Below are 24,366 nucleotides of genomic sequence, written 5' to 3' on the forward strand. Positions count from 1 at the left end.
CATTGTGCAAGCAAAATGATTGAATAACCTAAATTCTCTCTAGAAAGTAAAAAAGGAACATAAAATTTAATCCTCAAAACCTTTAGTAAGGTGCATTGTATGGGTAAATGTCCACAGAATTGTGACTATCATTTTAATGAGGACCATTCACAAAGAAATGTTCTGCCGAAGAGACAAAAAGACCTGACATTCAGATACCTGTTCTACTGTTTCAGATCCCATTTGTATTAATGTTATTAGTGACTTCCATGAAGTGTTCTGAGGGGTGTTGAAATGAGGTTTTTTGAGATGCTCCAGATATCTGCAAAGAAAGTCATAAAGTTTTTTATTACAAGAGGAGTCATGGAAATGCAACTGCAAATATGAAACAAATCAAATATGAAACAAACAAATATGAAGGGCCTTTGCTTTATATTTATTAAATTGAATACAAGTGACCAATGACTACAGCGATGTTTGGGCTTCCACCTGTACATATTTTTATGTGATGAAGATGTTACAGGGAGTGAATATATTACTTTAACCAATTATTTTGTTCTATGCCCGGCAAAAAAACCACAGGTGGCTTCTCAAGCTTATATTTAAATTGTATGTGCATTCCATTTAAATGTTTTTCTCATTTTGAAACTGTAGCAATAATAATTTGAAAGTTTGTTTTTTTTTTTTACATCATAGAATGTTTCACAAGAAGAAATGTGTCCTTAGGCTAACATTCTTTTCCAGTTACTCTTTAAATAATTGATAAATCACAGTGTGTATGCATGTTTGATATCAGAATTATTTCCTTTTGCACCAGATTAACATAAATGTATCTTTATATTGCTGTATAAACATAAATTGTATTTTAAAATATTATAGCAAGCCAAATCCTAAGAGGCTGTTGACAAGCTGTTTTAAACAGATTATTTTTAAAGTTATGTGCTTAACGAGATAGTCAGTGTACCTCTCCAGACTATTTAGCAATGTATGTCTGCACCTTAATTAAGCTAACTACTCTTGCTGCAGCAGTATGGCTATTAGCTCATTCATTTACCAAACAGTAACCATAAACAGCACTTTCATCTCAAAAATATAATAAGCAGCAGTCAGGAAAACAGAGTATGCAATTTGAATTAAAGAAAGGGTATTCCCTGTTGTTCAAATAGCAACTAGAACTCTAGAAAATCCAGGCTTGCAGACAGCTCTACCAGTAAAATAATTTTCCATTTACATAGCTGGATAGATTGCATGCCAAATGTAGCTTAAAGTAATTATAGCTATCTGGCCTCTATTTTGTCTTCTGATCCAAAACCCACTTCCCTTTACCTTTGTAAGTTCATAGACCAAACCAAAATAAATCATATCTTATTTGTTTTATGCTTACATTTTTTTAAAGCCATAGAAACAGACTCATGGAAACTTCCTACTTACTCCTGGTTATAATACCACTCAGTCTTTACAGTGGGGTGACTTAGGAGGCAGTTTGCATCTTGACGAGGTCAGCAGCAAATAAAAAAGAAACCAACTTGCCTCATCCCTGGTCTGTGTAGCTTCATTGGCCAGGTTGGGTTTATGTTGTTAAACTACAACTCTGATGCATGCTTTTTTTCCTTTTGATTTGAATAGACAACTCTTTAGCTCCAGAAATGTTACCTTTTCAGCATAAAAAAAGACTGCTTTTTTTTTTTCCATATTTACATCTTCTATCCCAGGCATTAGAAGATTGTGAAAGTTCATATTAACAAAGGGATTATTTTCAATAGTGCAAATCTTTTCATCAGTCTTTTATCAGCTTCTTCCTAGCTCTTTGTATTCTTTGTCTCTCTCTCTGTGTTTACTCCTGTTATTTCATTTGTATTGCATGTTGAGCACAAGGGAGTCTACCAATACAGTGTTACCAGTGCTAAATAACTTCTTTTAAATTTTCACATATGAATACTTTTATAATCAAAACTCACTAGATAGCCATATTTTATGTAAGATGCATATTCTACTTATCCACTGGAAAAAAAAGGAAGTGTCATGGCTAAATTATTAACTCTTTAGTATCCCAAAACAGAGGAAATAAGTGTCACAGTAGAATTTGTAACTAAGAGTGGGCTTGGGAAATATCCCTTGTCTACATAGAACCAGAAATATGATAGGACAACATGAGATCTCCTCAGCTGGCAAGCAGCAAGAGGGCAAATAGTTTTGATATGTACCATTAATAACAGAGAGGAGAAGAAAAGGGTTGATTGACTCCATTTTGAAAAGAAAATTATTGGCAGACAGTGACAAGAAAGGAAAGATATTGAAGGTTCTTTTTGATCAGAATTTACTCAAAAGGTCAGTTGTAAACAGGTGATTGTCACCGTTGATAAGTGCGACACAATCTTGAATAAAATCAGATCATCTTAGATACCAGAGAGAGGTATACATTAGTGAAAAGCATTTTAGATATATGCATTCCAAGTACATCCTCATTACATTACTTAAAACCTTCAAGAGACTAAGCCTCTCTTCTAAATCCATTTGCTATGAACTGGAAGTTTCTAGATGAAATAAATAGCAGTAAAGTAGAAGTTATAAATTTTGTGTGTCACAGAACAACCGGTGCATATGGTTTCAGAGTAAAAACTCTCTTCATATAGCTTTATTTCATTACTGGTTTTGTTCAGTTGTGACCAGCTCGAAACTAAATCTTTTGCAAATTTTGTGTGTTAACATCCACCTAATTACTGCTAGGAACAGTTAGTAGTCATGCTGAAAGAGTAATTCTGTATTTGATGAAATTGCTGCCTTCACACATCTTTGGGATTCTCTTCTGTGGCTTTGAGCATATGCTCTCACATCAGTATATGCTTTATGAATAGGCATGATACTAATCAGATATTCAGTTGCTTTGTTCAGTTCCAATTTCTAAAAATTACACACCATTTATATATATATTACTATTTAAAGTGTTTTTATAATAATGTCAAATTTATGCAGTTAATTCTCTCATTGTGACAATACATATTAATGTAACCTCGTATAATTTTACTTATTACGCAGCATCTGTTTTTGTTAGAGCTTGACATATGTATTTCACTTGCAAATTATAGCTTTTATGTTCTACTTATGCCATTGTCTTCATTATACCTTTGTTGAATAATTTGTTTCCTGATTTTTATTTTAACTATAGTGCTGGAGTAATTTTCTCAGTAAGTGTGTGCGTGCTCTTTTCTTTCAGGAAAGATAATGTCCATAATAGACAACTGAAATTTCACTAAAGTAATGGGAGAAGACATTGTGGGGGGAAAAAGAAAGAAAATTTTTTTAATTGATTCCAGTAATTTAAGTGTCATAAGGACAATTCTTCCTTTGATATCGCTTTTAATGTTGGAATTTAGAGAACTGTACACATCTTGGTATCTTGAAAATATGGGATTGTATTACTTGTATTTATTACCTTATGACATTATAGAATCTTAGAATATCAGGTTGAAGGGGGACATCGAGGATGGTCTGATCCAGTCTTTCTTGGTAAAGGTACAGTCTATACAAAATGCCCAGAACCCCATTCAGGTGAATCTTAAAAGTATCCAAAGCTGGAGAATCCACTGCTTCCCTGGGGAGGTTATTCCAATGACTGATTGTTCTCATTGTCAAAAATTTTTCTCTTGTATTAAATTGGAATCTCCCGGCGAGTATCTTGTACTTATTACCCCTGTGTTTTCCCTGTGACTCCTTGTAAAAAGGAAGTCTCCATCTTTGTAATCACCTTTTAAATACTGGTGCATGGTAATAAGGTCTCCCCTAACCCCTCTATTTTCAAGGCTGAACAATCCCAGTTCTTTTAGGCTTCCTTATATGGCAGGCTTCCCAGTCTTTTGATTGTCTTTGTGGCCCTTCTGTGACTCTCTCTAAATCATGTTTGAACTACAAGAAATACTGATAGAGCAAAAATCTATACTTTTGACTTAACAATCTCCTTTACTGCTGCAATGCAATTAGACAGGGAGTTGCTGTTCTGAAATCTGTCCAAAATGCACACTTAAGTAAAAGTCATCTATAAATTTGCTTGTAACATCCTTAATGCCTGTCTTAGCCATTCTTAATGCCAATAAATAGGAAGTTTATGAGAGGTTTGAGAAAATCCCGTTGATCTTAACTATTATACCACTTCCTATTTAAGGATTAAAAGACTGTATCCAAAGCAGGAAAAATATGCCATCTATTACTAGTGTCAGCTTAACAATATTGTTAAAATTAAATTGTCCTTTAACACACTTCTCAAAGAAGAATGAAAAAAAAGTATGAGATGAAAGTGAATTCATTTGTGCAAAAATCTTTACCTTACTCTTTTTTCTCCCTTGAGAAAATCTTCTACTACTTGGCCTACCTTTCATCCATGGTTCCACTGACACACAGCTCTTTACACTTGCATTTGACCATATTGATCAGTATTTGAGCATTTCTTTTCAGAAATACCAGAAGATACTTGAGCAAACCCATATTTACAGAGATTTTGCATACTATTTTTTAATGAATTCTTAGTCATGAGGTCAAATTGGAGATCAATAGAGAGTACTGTATTCCTTAGAAGGGAATGAAATTCAAGACTTTTTAAGCTAAGGTTCAGCAGCTTGTTAAGAGAAGGAAGGTTAAGGAGAGTCCAATCTGTCCTATTTATGGCGATCTGGAAGCTTTATTGCAAAAGAGTTTCTCATTAAAAGTCAGCTCAGGGTATAACTGAATACAGTGCTAGAGTCAGTCTGTGATTAATCTGAATAGAGAGCAGAGTGATATCAGGAGGAGGGGCAGGGTGTATTTTATAAATATGAGGATATGACTTTTAACTATACAAGCACTACAAAATAATTTTGTAGTGTTTCAAGTGAAATTTAAAATGATCAGTTATACAGATGAATAGGGAGCTTCCAGCAAAAACAGGTACTGAAAAACTCTGGTGTTTATAATGATCTTATATATGAAATTTCTTTTTCTTTTGTAATATAAAATTTAGCAATTGTGTTGATACCATATTTATTATCATGTGAACCTAATTCTCAACCCCTATTTCATCTTATGTCAAGAAAATTATCTAATTAATGTAATAACAAGTGATTTTTTTAGCTTACAAGAAGTTGATCTGGTCCTGTCAGACAAATAGTCTCATAAATATTGCTGTTATTCCTGAGAGCTTCAAGAGAATAGAATTGTGTAATTCTTTTAGATAGAAGAAGTGAAATGTGACATAACACAACAAAGACAAGATGTTTCTATAATTTTATTTTTAATCCACTCAAACTAAAGTAAATGAATGGGTTGATTATGAAGTGATGGAAGATATAATACCTGTAAAGACTAAAGAAAACCTCTTTAGCTTTGTTGCCTCAGGTAAAGGTATTTGTTTGTTCTACTGGCAACTGACAAATTTAATGAATTTTGACATCAGGAATTAATTTAGACTGGTATGCTGTGGTGTAAGTATTAAATGTATTTTAAAAATCACTAGCTACATTTCTATTAGGTTCTGTCAAGGCAGTTGTCTCCTTTTATGTACAATTGTGATGGTATAAAATTCCTCATTTCTTCTGTTATTTTACTACCCCTTTTGTCATATTAAATTCTGGACTATGAACTGCAAGTGTTATTATCTGTACAAAATTGAGGAATCCTGAAATAATGCAAACATGGCAAACTGTTAGCTCTTCATGAGCAAGATCAGTAGATTGTCTATGGACTGAGGGCAGGGGAACAAAATATGTTTAGTTGCAGTCTTCAACAAACTGCTTTATTCTATTTCAGTCCAGTCAGAATGAAAAGACTAGGCTGGAAAGAGGGACCTATAAGGAAAGGAGCCATTTGACTCAGTAAAGAAGTGGCTCAAACGCTGTGGATAGGACTTTTAGGGGGAAGGAATAAAAGGAGAGTAATGACCTTCATTTAGCAAACATAAAATATACAGATATGTATGTGTATCATATACAGAGTAAACTTCTGATGAAAATGTCAGTTGGGTTGTGATGTATTTTTCTTCCAATACTTGCTAACAGTTCAGTTGGAAACTAGGTGGGAACCACAAGTATTGATGTCTAAATCCAAATCTTAAACTGAATTTGTAGGAGTTATGGTTTGCAGTTCCCTTCCCAAAGAAGGCTGAGGAAGATGCCTCAGCTGTAACGTATGTGCTGGTGAAATCTCTAAAGAAGTAGTTAGAGAAATTGCAAAGGAAAGCTGTCAGAGAGGGTGAAATCTGGAATGGGGGTGTGGAGAAGGTGATTGGTAACAAGTCAGGAAGATCTACAATAGCACCTACTGTGATTGAGAAAAACCTAGCTAACAAGACATTTCAACTCACAGATTTTCTTGATAGGGAAATTATCCCTCCTCAGGCAGTGATGCATTAAAATGCTGCCCACAGGAGCTGAAGTTTCAAGCCTAATGACAGAGTAGATTAAAAATAAAATGGAAGCCTGGCAAGCTGGAAAAGCTGTGAGATTAAGGATCATTTTTCCCATGAGGAAATGTTGTATTGGTTGGTCATGAGTGACTCACTCCTGTGTGTGATGAAAACTGCTCTAGTGTCTGGACCTAATGTTGTGGGAAGTCTTCTGTCTACCAGGAGCTTAAATCTGAGGGATGTAGCCAAAGCCATCTAGTCAAATGACAATTACCTGGGACTGCTCCTTCATGCAGGCATGACTCATTTCTGTGTCACTCTAAGCAGATAAAAAGTGGCTGCAAGACTTTTGGAGGAAGGCTGAGGGGATCAGAGCTGTTGTAATGCTCTAGTCAGCTCTCCTGGTCATTCAGGAAAAATGTGTGTCATTCAGTGCTCATATGCAAAAGTAGCCTACCAAAATAAGCTCTGGCCTCTTTGACAATAGCATGAACTTGGAAGATAATACAGGGTGAAATGGAACTGTCTTTGCCTGAAGAAAAAAATAACGTTTCAACTTAAGAAAAACTACACAAAGGGCAAGCAGTTTGTTCTTTGGGTCTGTGATGGATTACATGAGAAGCAATGGGATTAAACTGCAACTGGAAAGAGTCTGGTTCAATATAAGGAGAACTTCCAATGCTAAGTAGAGGTTTATTTGCTAATAGATTGACTTATGAGACATTAAGAGACTCATCATGGCAGGACTATACAAATGGGTTCGACAAACAGCTTTAATCAACTGAATTGCTTTTCCCCAACTGTTGCTGTTCTTTTATATTACATTGAATGAACAAATTCATATCAATTCATATATTGCAACCTGCATTCAGAAATACTAGGATAAGATAAACTGTGGATACTATTAAAAGTTTTTCCCCTATCATTCTGTGAAAAACTCTGAAAGAAAAATAGTATATACTGGGTATTATATTGTCTAAATGTTAAGTTTAATGAAATGGTAAGTGAAATGTAAAATTGAAGTTGGCTTATCTATAATATTTAATTGCCTTGAAAAATCAAGAGGTAATGAAATCTGGTATTTTACACCAGGAGAGACATATAGATCAATTTTTAATAGTTTAATTTAACAGTTTAAGTCTGGTTTCTGCTGGAAAAATGACATGGCTTCCTTGCTCTGTAGTAATAAGTAACACCAGCTTTTTTACCTCTTAGTGTGATTGATACTGCAGTAATCATACTCCAGTGAGCAACTACTATTATGATATAAGCCACAATTACTCAGTTGCATTTCATTATCTGAAGCAATGATTGTGGTGTCTCCTTCTGGGTCAGGTTTTTTTCATACCTTTTCAATTCTTGTTCACAGTCCTTCTAATAAGTCTTCAGTACAGAGACTAATGTTTCTTACTTTCAGATGGGACCCTAATAGCTTCTTCAGGCACTGGATTTAATTTGTTTTCAGTGTCTCTAATAGTATGCATGTTGCTGTTGGTATTTTATTTATGGAGATTCACTGTTATAAAACTCTTTGTAGCACAAGTATCTTCTTTAAAGAGGCACAATAGAAATATTGTCATTAAGGTGACATTTGGTTTTAAGAATGGCTGTTAAATATTGCAGGATTAAGTGATGCCATTTATCTGTCAAGTAAAAAAAAAAGCACAATGCTTTTTAAAAAAGAAAATTTTAATTGGAGTAAAATTAATTGCAGTCCTATTGTTGGAACCTCACAGATGTTTGAAGAGTAGGTTTTGTGGTTTTGTCCTTAGGGCTCCCATTATTCTTCCATGTAATAGGCATAAATCTGGTATTTCTTTCTGATATCCATCCATTACTTCTGTGCTTGTGCTGTTCAATGTATTACTGAATCTCTTTGAGTGAGAAAGAAAAAGGTTTAATAATATGCAGGTTTGTGATCACATTTCAGATGGCCATTTGTGCTTTGATAGCACTTTTACATGTCCTAAATTTCTAACAACTCTCAATATATAAATATTTTCTTTCAAAAGCTCAACACCTCTCTTAGGAATGATTTGTATTCATCTCCTTCTGTTTTTGGAGGTGCATTCCTGAGTTTTAGTAGCTATATTTTTTTGTCCCCAAAACTATTTATCAAATACCTGTATTTATTGGAACTCACCAAAATATGGAAGCTTTCTGCTTCTTTTGTACAGCTGGCCAATAAAGGCAGTCAGTAGGATTTAAAAGGAAGCTTGTTCAGTTCTGCTTTCCAAATGTGATCTCAAGATTATCTCAGGCCTCTCTTCTTCTACTCCTATATAGGATTAAAATGAAACATTTTAGTTTCCATATGGATTAAGATGATTCATGAGAACTGTTAAATTGTACAAGAATAAAGATCCATTTAGTCCTGTATCTGGTGATAACAAAAGAATAGTTATATTTCATTTTGTCTTTCCAGCCATCTGCTACTTTAGGACTTCTTCAGACAGCTGATTAGGGACTTCCTGAATAATGTCTACTGTATCCTCATTGTCTATAAACTTTACAAATATTTCATAATTTTTTTTTAATTTTTTGACTCGCAAGAGAGATTTTATAACATTGATTATATAAGCTGAAACATATCATCTTGGTTCTCACTTTTGTTCTCATCTAGGAGCTGTAGTGAGGATGACTCAGCCTGCAGGTATCTATAGGAACAGACTGGAAAGCAGAGGTCATGCTTGTGCTTATGCATTATTCAGTGTTGAATCAAGCCTCTCCTCTATGTAACTGTTCATACATTCTGGAGTTTTTCCCTTTCTTCCTTCAAGGAAGTTGATGCTGAGTTCCTTCAGGCTGAGTGTGTTTCCAATCCACTGTGTCTAGTCTTGACAAAAATCCAACTAGGACATGAAAATGCTAGGAATGATGGAAGTAATCCTAATCTTTTATCCTTTGAACCATTCAGCTGGTTAAATATGATCAACACATGACAGAGAATGGTGCCATCACTGGTAGGTCAAGAGGCAGATGTGAATTAAATACTTCCTGTGCTTCCATATTTTCCAGAACATATTGACTGATCATTTTGCATAACTTAGCTTATACGGATTTTTAGTGTGAATTCTAAAATCTACTGCAGCTTGCAAAACCAGCACCAAGAATTGCTATATTTGTTCTACAGGCAATTATACATGTATTTGAATGCATTCACCAATATATGATGTATTTTGTGGGGGCTGTTGCATGCTTCTTTCAAATCTTCTTTGATTCTTTCAAAGCACATAAACTCTTGTACAACAAAATTTCACAATCTTGCCACAATTTACCTATCCCATTGAGTAAATAAAAACCTAGCAAGGACAGAAAGTAAGACTAGCTGACTAGTAATTTGAAGTGTTATGTACTCTTTCTTATCCATTAACATAAGATTATCACAGCACGGACTCATGGTTTTTTCCGAATTTTAATGATCTGGCTTCCTCTTTGAAATCACTTAACATCCCAATAGCACAAACTGTATTGTTGCTTGTCTTCATCTCTATGCATGAGATGAAGAACTATGTAATGAATTTATGTTCTTCTCAAGCTATTCTATTTTAATAACCTGCTAATGAATGTGAGTCGGCAGTTGTGTAGTGCAAACAATTGATAGAGAAGGTTAGAGAGTCTAAATTGTTTGGGGAAATCCATAAAAATGGCTAGCATAAATTAAAAAAATAAAAGGTTCTTTTAAATTGGAAAATGACTGTGACCTGCAAAATTATAATGTATCTACAGACTGCAAGAAAATGAGAGATCAAATAATATGTGAAATTGTGGGGAGTATCTTATTTACTGCCTAAGTCAGCAAAAGGCTGAGCAGGCACTGGTGCCCACTTGTTTCATATGTTGCCTGAGCTGTTCCCCTAGGTGCTCCAGTGGAATGGTCTCTGTCAGGATCTCTGTCCTAACAACTAACACCTACTCTCTTATTCTTTCTTCTGGAGGACTGGATGTATTACCTGAATCTTAATTGTCTATTAATCATCTTTCCCATTATCCTTTTAGAAGTTTGAGTCTAATTTACAGTATGGTTTATAATGAAATAGGATCGAAGGAAGTGTGGTACACATAGAGTTTTCAAACATCTGATTGCTTCTATTTAATTTTTTAAGGGTTGGAGAAACCTGAAATCTCTTGATCCTACTACTTTTAAGAGTCCTTGGTTCTTATTGAAAGATACATTTCCTCATCATCTCATGGGCATCCTGTGATTAAATTGGAATAGCAAATTTCATTAATATAAATAGGTAAGAAAGGGAAAAAAAACCCTAATAAATAGTAGCTTTCAAACTGCACTTTAAAGTCCTCATATGGAAACTGAAAATAAATATTTGTGCTGTGCTATTGGCCCCAAGAAGTTCTGAAATGGTATCTCTCAGAGGAGTGAACGATTCAGTTCAGCTTTAACTGAATGTGAAAATTTAAAACCGAGCTTTTATGAGCTTAATCAGCTGCATTTCAGAAGAGAGCAACAATAATAGGCTACAATTAATGGGAAAAGATAATAGTATGGAACAGTATTCTGTATTACTGCTTCTCTGGCACAAAGACTTTTAAATAATAAAAACTAAAAAGCCCAAACATTTGCAATCATTGTGCACACCTGAAGCCAAGGCTTGCTCATTTGTGTTCCTGCTGAGAAGTGCTGTGTTCCATGTTCTTGTTTGTTTCCTCTGCAGAGCAGGCACAGCCATCACTGTGAAAATATCCATCTGTGGTTGCACCATCTAGTGCACAAAAATGACTGAATTTGGCCATGGGACATTTTTCATTATGTTCCCCTTCAAATCATCTCCCTGCCCAGTATTCTTCATGTCTGTGATGTCCAAACATACTGTGAGATGAATTTTTGGAACATATCTAGCAAAACGTATTTGTACCATTAACAATCAGTTATATTTTGAACCAATCTTCTTTGATAGCTTTCACTAAAATATATTCTTCCCATCCCTGAAAGTTTTCAAAGCCAGAGCTCTGGGTGGAGCTCTGAACAATCTGGTCTAGTGAAAGTGTCCCTGACCATGGTAGAGGGTTGGAACTAGATGATCTTTAATGCTCCCTCCAATCTAAACCATTCTATGTTTCTATGATACCATTATTAGTCTTGTATTATCAGCACTTATCTCTTTCCTTCTCAGATGCAAGATACTGCAGAGACCTTATTTCTGATTCCTTCCTCCTCCTTCCACCTTGAATTGATCATTAATTCCCAAATTACTCTCTCTATGGTGTTCTTAGATTTTTTTTCCTCCTAATTTGCATTCATGGAAATTGAATCAGAATAGAATATCATCCCTCAGCACCTGTTTTTTTGTGCTTGAAGCAGAAGCAGGTAGTTCTTGCTAACTTCAAATCAGCCTACATTGTCTTTGCCTTCAGACAAGAGTCTGTTTTCTAGCTTATTCTTCTGTTTCCTTTTGTGCCAGTCTGATTTTTAATTGCTCCGCACAAACACATCTTTCTAAATAATATTCTCAGAACGCCTCTGTTTTTTAGTATAGTATCTGCTGGTGTGTTTTATTTAGAAATATTACATTCATGTATATTTGCAGTGTATTGTACTGATGAAAACAAATTTTATTTAATTGCCTTAGTTACATAGTTCTGTGTGCTATGATTGTACTTAATAACACATAGTAGTATTACAATGGGTTCAGTAAAGTTGGAGGACTGAAGCAACATTTCTCTTTTAGATAACCAGTAAAGTAATTGAAGATTTTTTTCTCTTTTTTTAATTTCTGGAAAATGTTTACTTTTAGGTTTTAATTACCAAATAATTTAGGTCTGGAAATTAAATTTTACTTAATGTACATTGTAACAGGCTGGGAAGAACATATGTGTGCTGCCTAATTGTTGAACTTTTTTATTCTGTAATGTTCAATAGTGATGCACATGAATGATAAACATTTAGGTGTTCCTAAAATTAATCATACTTAACAATTTTTAGTTTCAGGTCGATTTGAACAACTATAATACAGTTTTGAAGTTTCTGTAAAAGAATTAAAAATAATGCATTTCAAGAAATCACCTTATTACCTGAAAGATAAACATAGTTGTTTTAGTTAATCAAAATAACAGCAGTTAAAACAACCATGTAGTGTAGGTGCTTAGATTGTATTTTAGAAAATGAGCTGGAAATTTTTGAATGAGAAAATGATGTTTCAAGTATGTATTTACATTTTAGAAGAACATTAACAGCACAAAATGCACCTAATGTACTTTGTTAAAAAAATGCAGTCTCTATGTTTGAAGTAAATAAAAACACTCCTAAATTATTCGAAATATAACTGTAACTTGCAACTAAGCAAATATTTACAGTATTTTGTTTAGAGAAGTAAAATTTCTTTTTCTTAACATTGTACTTTCAAGACTTAAAATTTTCAGGCTATTAGCTGTAGTCTTAGATTAAAATACATGGTTTTCACAAGGACTTTAATAGTTTCTACTAACACAAATAGGAATTTATCATGTTGGAGTAATTAATATTTGATTCAGGAATAAATCCCAGAAGTCTTCAAGTATTTTTAGGTCAAAAAATGTGGGTTTTATCTGCTTTTTATTTTAAAAAATCACATTAGATAGTTGGTATCTTGTATGGATTTATTTTATACTATTTCTTTGTCTTTTGAATTACCTTGTTCCTCTAATGCTTCTCCTTAACTAGCATTGAAGAAAGAAGGAAGGGTAGAAATGTTCTTCTGACACTTTTGATGGAGGATACATTTGAAAACCAACTGAAATTGCGTGCCAGCATGTTCTTGACAGTGGGAATTATCCTTTGATAGCAAAATTGTGGGATGCCAGTGACACTTGCTCAGTATTTGCATGAGGAATTCAAAGAGCTTGTGACTGCAGCCTGGTTCTGAAGTCTGCAAAACACATTGCCACTCACATCTCTGCATGTAGTTGTTTAGGGACAATATTGTAAACACTGGGGGAAATTCAGTGGTGATTCTTCTTTTCTTCTAAAAAGATGTTGCAGGTTGGTTGAAGCAGTTTTATGTTATATAGTGGTTTCAGGGCTTTCCAGATCATTCAGTTACATTCCATATAGAGACCTAGTTGACAATGTCTTCAATTTAAATATGTTTTTATTCTAGGTATTAGGTATCTGTTATGATGTACTAGGTTTTAGATTTACTAGGTTGTCAAAAGCTTTCAGAGCTTATGCTTAAAAACTAACATTTTTCTTCTAGTAATGGTAGGAATGGGTATGTTCTACACATAATTCTCTTTATATTGGACACTCGTGTCAGAAAGCTGGCAATGTTTGTTCAGAGGGAGTCCATGAACTGCAGGGCTAAACAGAAACTCATCAGGAATTAGGTGTCTCATCCTGGTTTTCTTGTTACTTTTCACCTAGGGATATTGTTGAATGTTTTAAGAAAAAATTACTTGAACAATTATCAGAACTGATTTTGCATACTTGATTTTGCACCTAGGATAAAAGGGTAGAATAAATGATGTTTCCAAAGTTGTTCCAACCCAAATGTTCATCATTCCTTCAGGAAAGGAACTTGCTTAGAGATTGATGACTTTGGTGGTTGGCAGTAAGTTGCTCTGAAATAATTTTATTTAGAGTTAAATATTCTAGTTGATTTTATATCTTCTAATAAGAAGAAAAAAAAAGAAAATTACATTGTGTTTCAGAATTTAGAAATAATTTTGTGTGTATGCACCTCTTCTGGGATCTAAACAGCAAAATGAACCACAGTAACCACAGAAATATCCCATTGTTCAAATGAGCTTGCCAAAGATTTCAGTTCCTTTACTGCAGGAGATTTTATTTTCTTTTTTGCAAGCATAATTTAGACAGGAGAATCTAATATATGTATCTAAAATCCAGTTTTTGGGGTTTTTTTGTTTTGTTTTTCATCCTAGTGACTGAGTATTAATCTATTTCTTTATTCATTTTTATAGATTAAAAAAATCAACAGGAATTTTCCCGTAAACCAGCAGGTAAGAAAAAGAACATTTGAGCTTTTTAAACTTATAATTCTAATTCTCACTTGAACTATCTTTATTTTTTTGTGGTAGCTGTTCATTATTCTACCTGAAGAATTCTCATTAGATTTTCTTTAGAGAGTACCTTGGTGTTTTTACTTTCTCAACTCAAAGGGAATTGGAGTGTTTCACCAAAGTAAGAACATATCTAATCTTTTCAAATTAACCTATTTGATGCAGGTATATATTCTTTTCTTCAGATTGTGTTTTACCAATTTTACTATAAAAGAGAACTGTTATCATTATCCTTTACAGAATTAACCAGAATAAATAAATGTTTCAAAATTCTGAAAATGTATGGGTTTTTTTTTTGGCCTATTGACAAATTCAGTCATAAAAAATTAATATTTGCACAACTATTTAAACAGAATATGAATAAAAATTACCAAGGTAAAACTCAGTACACTGAACAGTTAAGTATGTATATGTTGTGTATGACAACTATTAATTATATAAATGATAATTTCCACACAAAGAAACGTGGTAAGAGGAAACAGAGCAACCTGATTCATAAGAAGGAAAAAATTGCTTCCTCATACAAGGAGAGAAATATGTATAGGACTGAGCTGTAAAGTCACCTTCAAGAGGAGAGATTTGAGGAAGAAAAGTGCTTTCACCTCCCTTACACCAAGTCTTCAGTTAGTGAACATATTTCTCAGTTCCCTTTCTCTGGTCCAACTTTATATATATGGAATTGCAATGAGTGTAACTCACGAAGGCGGGAGATACTTCTATTTTGTTTTCTGTTTTCTTCATGGGAAGATGCACAAATGTAAAAAATTTAAGAAAATAATATAATACCACTAATACTAACAATAATAACAACTATATGGGTAAGTATAAATGAAGCTACAATAGATGAAGTTAGAATTTGCATTTGGGAATTTTCATAATAGTTTGTGTAACATCAGATGCAGAGAGTGCAAAGATATGCTCCTATCTCAAAAGAAGGAATAAGATACTGCCTAATGAACAAAAAGCAGTTAATTGGTTCCATTTTCACTGTTATGGTTCACCCTGAACTTACCTCTTTGATTTTATTACTGAAAAAAATAAAGACAGTAAAAAAAAAACAAACTATATAAACAACAGTTAAAATGTTCCACCACTCTAACATATAATTTAGGGATCTCTGCTGTTTTTGCGCCCTTGGCACATGGGGTCAACAAGGCATTTTATTCTTCATTAGAACTCCTGTGGAAAGCAAAAATATCTTTCCTGGCTTGAAAAGCTTTTTGGCCATGATCTTTGTCAGGACAGCCTGCAATTATAATGCATTCACCTCTCATCAGCACCGATCATTATACTCCAAAGGAATTACTGTGGAGCACTTCAAGAAACTCAGTCAAAAGGTCAAACTGGAAAGAGAGGCTGATTTGATTAGCAGCGAGACTGGTAGGGTCTTGTTGCCTGTCAAATACTGGAGAAGAAAAAGGTTTACTTATCTGTGGATGTCTAAAATTTTAGGGAACATTGAATTCAAAACCAGATTTCCTTTTTGGCTTACCTTATGTAGAGAGGGTTGTAGTTTTTTATCATAAAGGAAGTTAGGCAAAATCTAATTTAATTGAAATGACCTAATTTTAATGAAATGCTTAAATAATATTTTTGAGTAGAGTCAGAAAAGGCTACACAGATGTAAGGTTAATTTCTGTCTTCATGTGCAGCAAGTATCAACATGGTATGCAGAGAAGAAACAGGACTCTTTACTTGTTATATCAACACATCATTTATCTAAAAATTAAAATACCATCTCAAATAGTCTTGCCATCTTGATTTTTTTTTAAATAAAATAAATTCTTTTCTAAGCAGTTAAACAGCTAATTTTAACTTCTTCCTACAAGCACATCATGGACTTGAAAGTTGTCTTCATCCTGTTATACTTTTTTTAAAAAAAAGTTGTATCTATTTAATTTCACTTAACAAATACCCACAGCTTTTTTTTTTAATGAACACTGGCAGGGTAATTGAAGGTTTTTTTCACTTAGAATTTATATATATGTGGATTTTAATTAGTTAAGTAAAAAGGGAAGACAGTTGTCAAACTAGAGTCAAGGAAACAACCCTCAGGATTCCTTAATGAAAATATTCTTGATATGGAGAAGACAATAGGAACACAGACAGACCTATTAGCATTACAGCGAGGAAACAAATGTACCTGAAAAGGTGTGTAAGATGCTGTAACTCCAGAAGTGTTATCCAAACATTTCAATGTTGCAGCAAGTTAAAAAGATGAAAGAAAAAGTAATTAGAAAAGACTTGTTGACTGTCCATAATGTGGCAGCTTTCCTTTAATGCAGTAATTGTGAAAGTAGATTTGTCTGGAAAATCATTAGAAAGATAAGATCTATTAATTAAAATTTAAGGATCAAAGGTGATGGGTATTGATAAGAAGGTGGTAGTTATTTGGACAGCATGAAACAATAAGAAGTTCTCAGAATGGTGGTAGTACATTTAATAGTGATGGAAAGATGGTGCAAAAAGTCCTGGACCCCACAGACAAAAAAAAATTGAAGAGGATTGTGGGGCAAAAGGGAAATAAAGCTCCCCCTCTCTGAGTTGACAGTGATGAAAAGAACACTTGAAATGGTAAAAAATAGAAAATTAGTTGTGTTTTCTATATTGGAACTGCATGCATTGGATGTAAATAGTAACACTTAAGAGTATAATAGCAAGTAGTTGAGAAAAAAATTTATTTTGGACTCAAAATATACCAAATATTTCAAATATGCACTAAGAAATATGATGTTGTCAACAAAATTTCCATAAATTCAGAGAAAAAATTATATAGAACTCCTAGCAGAGAGGCAGAAAGACTGGAATATTTCAAGGCTCAAGCCAGAGGCTTCTCTAGTTGATCAGCCAAGATGAGAGTGGAAACATGGGCATGTTTCCTTTTCTTGGAACTCCTGACCTCTGTTGAGCTGTTACACTGATTACAGCAAATGTCAGATCCTGTGAGAGCCATCATTAGGCAGGTGAGTTTTGAAAGGCAGCATCAACTCCCTGCTAGATCTTTCCAAATGACAGGTAGTAAACTCTGGTGGTGTAATGACAACAAGCACTGCCCATTCCTTTTCAATTCCCAGTCTTTTCATAGTCCACAATGAATTTGCAAATGTGCTGATCTTGGCTGAAAATTGACTTGATAGCATCTAAAGAAATGAAAATTAGGCAATCCTTATAAAGCCTTCTGATCCTTTTCAGTGTGAGAAACCAAATGCAGCCTCCAGCTAGTAGAGATTTTACTACGTTTTATAACTCTCATTTTCTATTTGGGATTCATTGTGATTTGGCTTTTACTGGTTGCCATGCCAGGAGGATGAATTAGCAACATCTGGCTTAGGTACCCAGTGGAATTCAAGTTTAGATAGAAATCTTAGTCAGGCTGCAGTTCACCTCTTCCTCTCCCTACATGAACAAGTAAAATGTTCATAAACTGCAGCTGGGAAAGTCAGAACTTTCTGGCTCTCATTTCACTCCACAAGGCAGTGGTACAAAGCAGACATCGCACGTGGCAAATTGGGGAGTAGATTTTTCATTTCATTGATTATTGTTACATTCACATACATGTTCACAAATGAAAGAAATAGACGCTTCTCTACTGCATGGGCAACAGTCAAATCCCAAGGTTTCACATGAAACAGATAAAAGCATCATGGCAGAGGAGTGTATTTTAAACTTCCTTTTCCTGTGTTGTATGTCTCATCTCTGTTAGGATGAGTATAAAGGGTATGACCCTCCACCTTTCATATGCTGAATTCACCAAAAAAAGTATAATGGGGAAGAATGCTATAATCCTTTTTTTTGAGCACTATTTCTTTTTTTTCCACAAGTAGCATGAGACTTTTTGAAATACTTCTATCTACAGAAGATAGGAATTTTTCATTAAATAGTTTTAACTTTTAAGGATAATGTGTCCCTCTAGAATGTTACTGCTTTATGGGAAAAGAACTGGTAGCTGGTCTATTCAAAGTGGACAGTTAATAATGAGAATCATGTGAGAATCATAAAGAGTGTTTAACTGTGTTTAACTCAGTTTTAAAACAAGATCATGGCATAATGAACTGATGCCACTAAGGCCAGAAACTGGGGTATCATTGTGTGTGTCAGATTCCACAGTCAAGAACCCTGTTTTGCAGATAATATTTTACATTCTTGATGGCCAAGAATGGGGTGATGGGATACATCTGATGTCATTCAAAAATGTACATGGTTATACCCATTTCCTTTTACTTCTTATAAAATGTAATAAAAAGAGCTATACACATCTGCACCAGATCAGCTGTGTTGCATCACCTCATATTCTGCTTCAGTAGGGCGTTTGTTGTCCAGATTTATTAAAGTTCTACAGCAAGAACAATCTCATTTAAAATCAATTCTAAAAGTCTGACTCGGTGAGTTTATTTAATAAAGCCTAACTTATATTTACCATATAAAGGTGAGTACACACAAATATCATGGTGACTGTCTTGCCTGTCAATCAAGCCAGTGTTCTTTGCTTAGAGACACAACACATAGAGATGTGTTGCATCTCTATTGCTTCTGAAAAGGTGAATTCCATTGCTCAGGTGAATTGATAGGACTGATGGGACAACATATATTCTACAGATAAACACCTGTATGAAATAAAACACATACCTTTCTTTTTTAAATTACTAATTGCAGAGTAATAGGCTCCATTGCTGTTGTATTGGTATTTTTAAAATGCAGTGATTAAGCAGAGAGTTCTGAAATATGACATGTCCTCAAAAGAAAACAAGTCTGTTCTAGAAGTTCATTAAGACCAGTCCCTTTTTTCCCTTCTCCTTAGTATATTCTTTTTTTCTGTTTTTTTCCTTCCTAATTTTGCATGTCTGTTGAATTAATTATTTTCCAATATTCTGTTCTGTGGTACCTCAGAGTAGCCATCCTGCAGCTCTTGACTGACAGTTGCTGAACTTTCAGATGAAATGATACATCTGCTCTGTCACCATCTGTTGTCACAGTAAGGATTTGATCAGGTTTATTTTGAAGGAAAATCTCTGGAATGAAGCTTCTATTGTTAAATGATTATAGAAACACACAGGGGAAGCTGAGTTCTTGCTGTTAAATTAAGCAGAAGTACGCAATAGGGTGTAAATTGTGTTGGGCTAATTCCCTGCCATTGTCAGTCATCTGTGGCACTCAGCATGGATTATTGCTGCATAACATATACCCTTGAAAGGCTTATGTTGCTTATTGATATTTAATTGAGCTTTCTGTAAAATAAACTGAATATCTCGATCTATATATATATATCTATCTATATCAAAAAGTTTCAGTGCTTGACATGAAATATTTTTCCCTGAGCAGTTTCTGTAATTGTTTTAGATGCTTCTGAGGCAGTCTTTGTTATAAAAACTTTGCTTCCTGTGGCCAATAAAAGATTTTTCTTCCTTATACGTTGTAGTTTAGAATAGCTTCTGAAGTTCAGGGCATAAAAATTTTTAGAAGGGCAATACACATGGTAGGTTGTTAAAGACTTTAAGCTGAGGAAACCATATTGACTTTTGAGAGGAAGGTCAGACAGCTTCCTGAAGCTAGTTGATTACCTGATGAGCTAGATAAAATTCATGTTGTGAGTCACTTGATGCAGTTATTGGATAGAAATGCTTCTGTCCTAGGGCTGCATACCTTATAGCTCATGAGAGGATGAAAGTAAATGGGACACCTGCTGGAAATTTAGATGATACAAAAGAGTGATTAGATCAAGTTCTTATTTAAATCTCAAAATATAAGTCTCAAGCTGTGCATCAAATACTTTCTTCATGTCCAGGAAATTCAACTTTGCCTCAAGTGGAATTTCATCCTCATTTACATATTTTTCTCATTTATTTTCTTGTATTTTTTTTTCTAGTACTAACTCATTAGTGTTACAAGTATAAGCTTTTTTTTCCTCCCACCTGCAATCTTAATATCTCTCTCTGAAAATTCCTTTCAGTAAGAATAGGTTTTCTTGACCAAATTCAATGACCACACCTGTGTTGGCTGTATATTCATACTTTAGTCAATACAGGGGTGAATGTCCTGTATCTCCACTACAGGTTTAAATAGGGCAGGTGAATGAGGGGGTTCTAAATGCCTTGCTCCATTGTAGACCTTTCAAAGTGAGTTAAACAAACAGACATGTCCCACAGTTACACAATAAATTAAGTAGATAAAAAATTGTTACTTACTTTTGGGTTTGAGAAGACGAGTTACTAGTTATTGTACATTGGTGCTCTAAACAAATAAGCAGATAAATATAAATAAATAAATACATGTGAATTAAAAATTTATATATTTATGCCTATTTAGGGGTGATAGCTGTGGCTTAAATGCATTTAACTGTGAAGTGGACAACCTGATCCACTGTTTCTGAGATTAAGGTACTCTTACTAGGTCCTTCACCTTCTACTTACACACTTGGGTGTGAATTCAGGCTCATTCTGATCCCACAGGTCTTGTGTGTCTTTCTGTAGTGCCATAGCTTCAAAAGGAGTCATATACCTCAACTGTTTGGTCAGTGGCTAGGTTAGAAGATAAAAGACACAGGTCTGACAGACTGACTTTGTGAATGCTGTAATTTCTATGTTACAATAATAGGAGCTTTCCCTTCAGCTGCTACCTTTTGCAACAGGATGATCTTAACATCCTAATAAAACTTGATCCTGTCTGAATGCATCCCAAGGTGATCTGAATCAGAATGCCATAGCAGATGTACTCAAAGGAATAATTTCTTCCTGTTTTGTCATAACATGAACAAATACTTGTTCTCCTCAGAAGCTTAATTCTGTATCTATGGTGAGGTCAGACAGTGAGAAACCACTTAGTTTAAATAACAATCAAAGGCATTGATTTTATTGCATCATTTTACCCCATCTTCTATTTATATGCATGACACGAGTAAATCCCACTTTAAACATATTTGGATCTGATACATTGCCATTTACCCAAGAAATGGGATATGTAACATAATGGGACAGTGGAAGGGGATGCCTGCAATTTAAAGGACAGATTTTCTGCAGGATTTGGATATTTAAGATATCTAAAACTGGAAATAAGTAGCAAACATTAAACCAAGAAAGGACCTTTTATTCTACTAGATGAATGTTTCCATTTTTTTTCATGTATCTTTTGGTTGGATGGGATAGCTACTATCCAAACAGGCCAACAAAGCAGCGGGACAGGAAGCAACTTTCAGCATTCTTGATTGGAAATAGATGCCTTAATGATGCATATGTCCTGTAGAAGTTCCTGAAAAATGGTAACAAAGAGAGAAAATAAGGAAAAGTGGGAAACAGGCACTGTCTTGAGCCTGTCTGAGTTCAAGAAGCTTTTGGACAATGGTTATGATACTATTCTTAGGTGTGTTCTGTGCAGGGCTAGGAATTGGACTGAATCATCCTGGTGGGTTCTTTCCAAATCAGCATATTCCATGATATCCACAAAATAAAAAAGTCTTTCTTTTCCTTTTTTTTCTTTTTTTTCCCCCCAGTTATACTTGGAAAGATTAAGTATAGGTGAAACTTTTTTTCCTCTAGCCTGACCTTAAATTAGGAATTGTTAATATCTGTAGCTTATAGATATGAATTTGTTCTGTCTGATCAGATTGTAATTTTCATTGGAGGCTGAGGCTAGAAATAAAAATGTTGTGATGCTTTATTGTAATGTCTGTTTTATTGCCTCAAGTGAGTGTAAAAGTTCCCAGGAAAAACATTAATTTTAGTATACTAGAAGGAAGGTGTTCAGTAAGCCTATACACACATTATTCCTTGGGGGATTGTATCATCTAAAGAAATTAATTGGAATCAATGAAGCATATACTTTAACTATAGATTTTCTATTGGAGGAGCAGATGGGACTCAAAAAGGTGTAAATAAAGTATATTTAATTACAGTTTATTTCAAGAGGAGAAATTAATAACACTTCATTTTTCTCATTACTTATTCTACATCTGTGCAGATGATTGGTGCTTCAAATCATAGCTTCTGATTGGAAAAATATTTATTCTCTTGAACTTCTAAAAACAGTGGTTAAAGAGAACTCTTGTGGACTGCAGGTGGTCATTTATCTTTTCTCTCTCATCACAATAATAGTCCATGGACTAGTGACAGAGTTGCTACCTGAATTTCAGAAAATAGTTGATTTATATAATACTACAAAGCAATTGACAATTTATGGGTTACCTAAAAATGAAAAAGGAAAAAAAAACTAAGTATCAATCACTGAAAATGTGTGAAGGAAAGCTGTAAAAAATGTAAAAAATGTAGCTAATTGCAAATGCAGAAACATCCCCTAGAAATATATAATATTACAATACTTTTTTGTCTTTTCAAAGAGTTATATGTCCTGGTAAGGAGACACTGCTCAGTGAGCAATATCTGTTATATGTTTAGAATATTAGAAAATATTTGCTTTCAATCTTAGTGTTTTTGGAAGCAAAACTTAGTAAGTCTGTCATATTTTATGACACAGCAAATAGAGATTTAGCAGTGTCAGGTCAAAAAAATGATACTCGGGAGCTGACAACTGACAAAATTATTTCTTTATTTATTTAATAGGAAACATTTTATCTTGCTGGAATATCACTCAGTAATGCTGGGTCGGAAAAAACAAAACAGTCAAGTGATGTAGTGTGTGCAGGTCTGAAGGTCTGAGGAGGTATAAATAGGTAGGAAATTCCGTGCCTGGGCTTCTTGCTCTAACCCAAGTCTCTGCCTTGGTGGCTCTGTTAGTGTGTAAGTGCTGAGTGACTAGAGTCACCTAAGCTAGCTCAAGAGTACCCACAAAGCCCAGCAGGATCAAGATACAGTAGTGTACAGTTTCTGGCTGTTTTCTGCAAATATACATCCAGAAGTCCTGCTGCTTCCCATTATTTGTTTAACAGCCTACTGTTTGTAGTACTTGCTTAGTAGAAGCAATAGTCACTCATCACTCCAACCTATTGCTCCCACGCGCCTGCCCTGATGGCAGTAGGTGGAATAATGCAGCCAGCTCTTCTTCCCCTCCTGCTGAAGTAGGCTGCTGTTCAAAACCAAACTCAGACAGTGGGAAAGAAGAGGATCTGATCCTATTATGCAAATAGCATCTAGACCTCTGAGACTGCAAAAAAAGCTTGAAAGAAGAGATGCTCTCTTGTGAGGGGAGTGACTTCTGGTTCAGTATTATTGTGAGTTTGCATCCATCAATTGTTAAATAATGTTCCTGCAGGTCACGGTTTGCACTTCACAGGGCCTTGAAATATTTTGCCAGGATTTCTTCTTCAATCAGACAGATGGCACCCTCGGAGGAGTTCTTATGTTATCTTTCTATGGGTGAAGGAGCTTGCTTGTCCCTCTGTAGAACTCTGTGGATAGAGAGGCTCAACATCTTACACTGAAATTTGGGCTTCATTTGGGACACAATTTTATGGGTTGCTTCCCTCCATTTCACATGATAGTGGGACACTTTCTGTTAAAAATAAATTTAAAAAAAATGAGTGGAAGAAAGCTCTGATACTGCAAAATGAGTCTCACTCGGTACTTTTTAAAGACTGAGCTTTTCCAATGAAACTGCAAAATTCATGGAAATGCTGAGATGCTAGAGACGAATCAACTACTGACAGGCATTACTCCACTGTCAAAAAGTAAGTGCAATGTGAGTTCAGTAAATGTTATGAACACTACTACTAATTCCCTGCCACAGGCTATCAGAGTATGACCAGCTATAGAATCCTCAGGATAGCCTAGATTCAATCTAAACACCAGGAAAATTAAAACCATCTTTATTATAATGGAACAAAAACAGAACAAAACAGAACCAGGAAAATTAAAACCATCTTTATTATAACAGAACCAAAATGCCATCTTGTTAATAAATAGAATATGGAGAGAAGCATGAAAATAATAGCATGTAGAACATACTGAATATAATGTTCTTCATCTAATCATCCCCTAAGATTTTTTTTTAGCTTCTGAAGGGGATATTTTAGCAGTAGTTATCCTCTCCCCTGCCTTGCTCTTTCAGAATGGGACTGC

General features: G+C 34.5%; 1 protein-coding gene across 7 annotated transcripts in view; it reads left to right on the forward strand.

The window, feature by feature from the left end:
* Positions 1-24,366, forward strand: part of SNTG1 (syntrophin gamma 1) — a 319,691-nt gene that overhangs the window by 234,200 nt on the left and 61,125 nt on the right. For all 7 annotated transcript variants that reach the window (XR_013184136.1, XM_077185430.1, XM_077185439.1 and 4 more), the window contains one exon: positions 14,264-14,302. Coding sequence is in view for 6 of the 7 variants with exons in the window: in XM_077185430.1 (XP_077041545.1) it covers positions 14,264-14,302 (39 nt within the window). In the remaining variant the exon portion in view is untranslated. The remainder of the gene's footprint in view (positions 1-14,263; positions 14,303-24,366) is intronic.

The sequence above is a fragment of the Agelaius phoeniceus genome, chromosome 1 (assembly GCF_051311805.1).
Source record: "Agelaius phoeniceus isolate bAgePho1 chromosome 1, bAgePho1.hap1, whole genome shotgun sequence".
NCBI classification, from domain to species: domain Eukaryota; kingdom Metazoa; phylum Chordata; class Aves; order Passeriformes; family Icteridae; genus Agelaius; species Agelaius phoeniceus.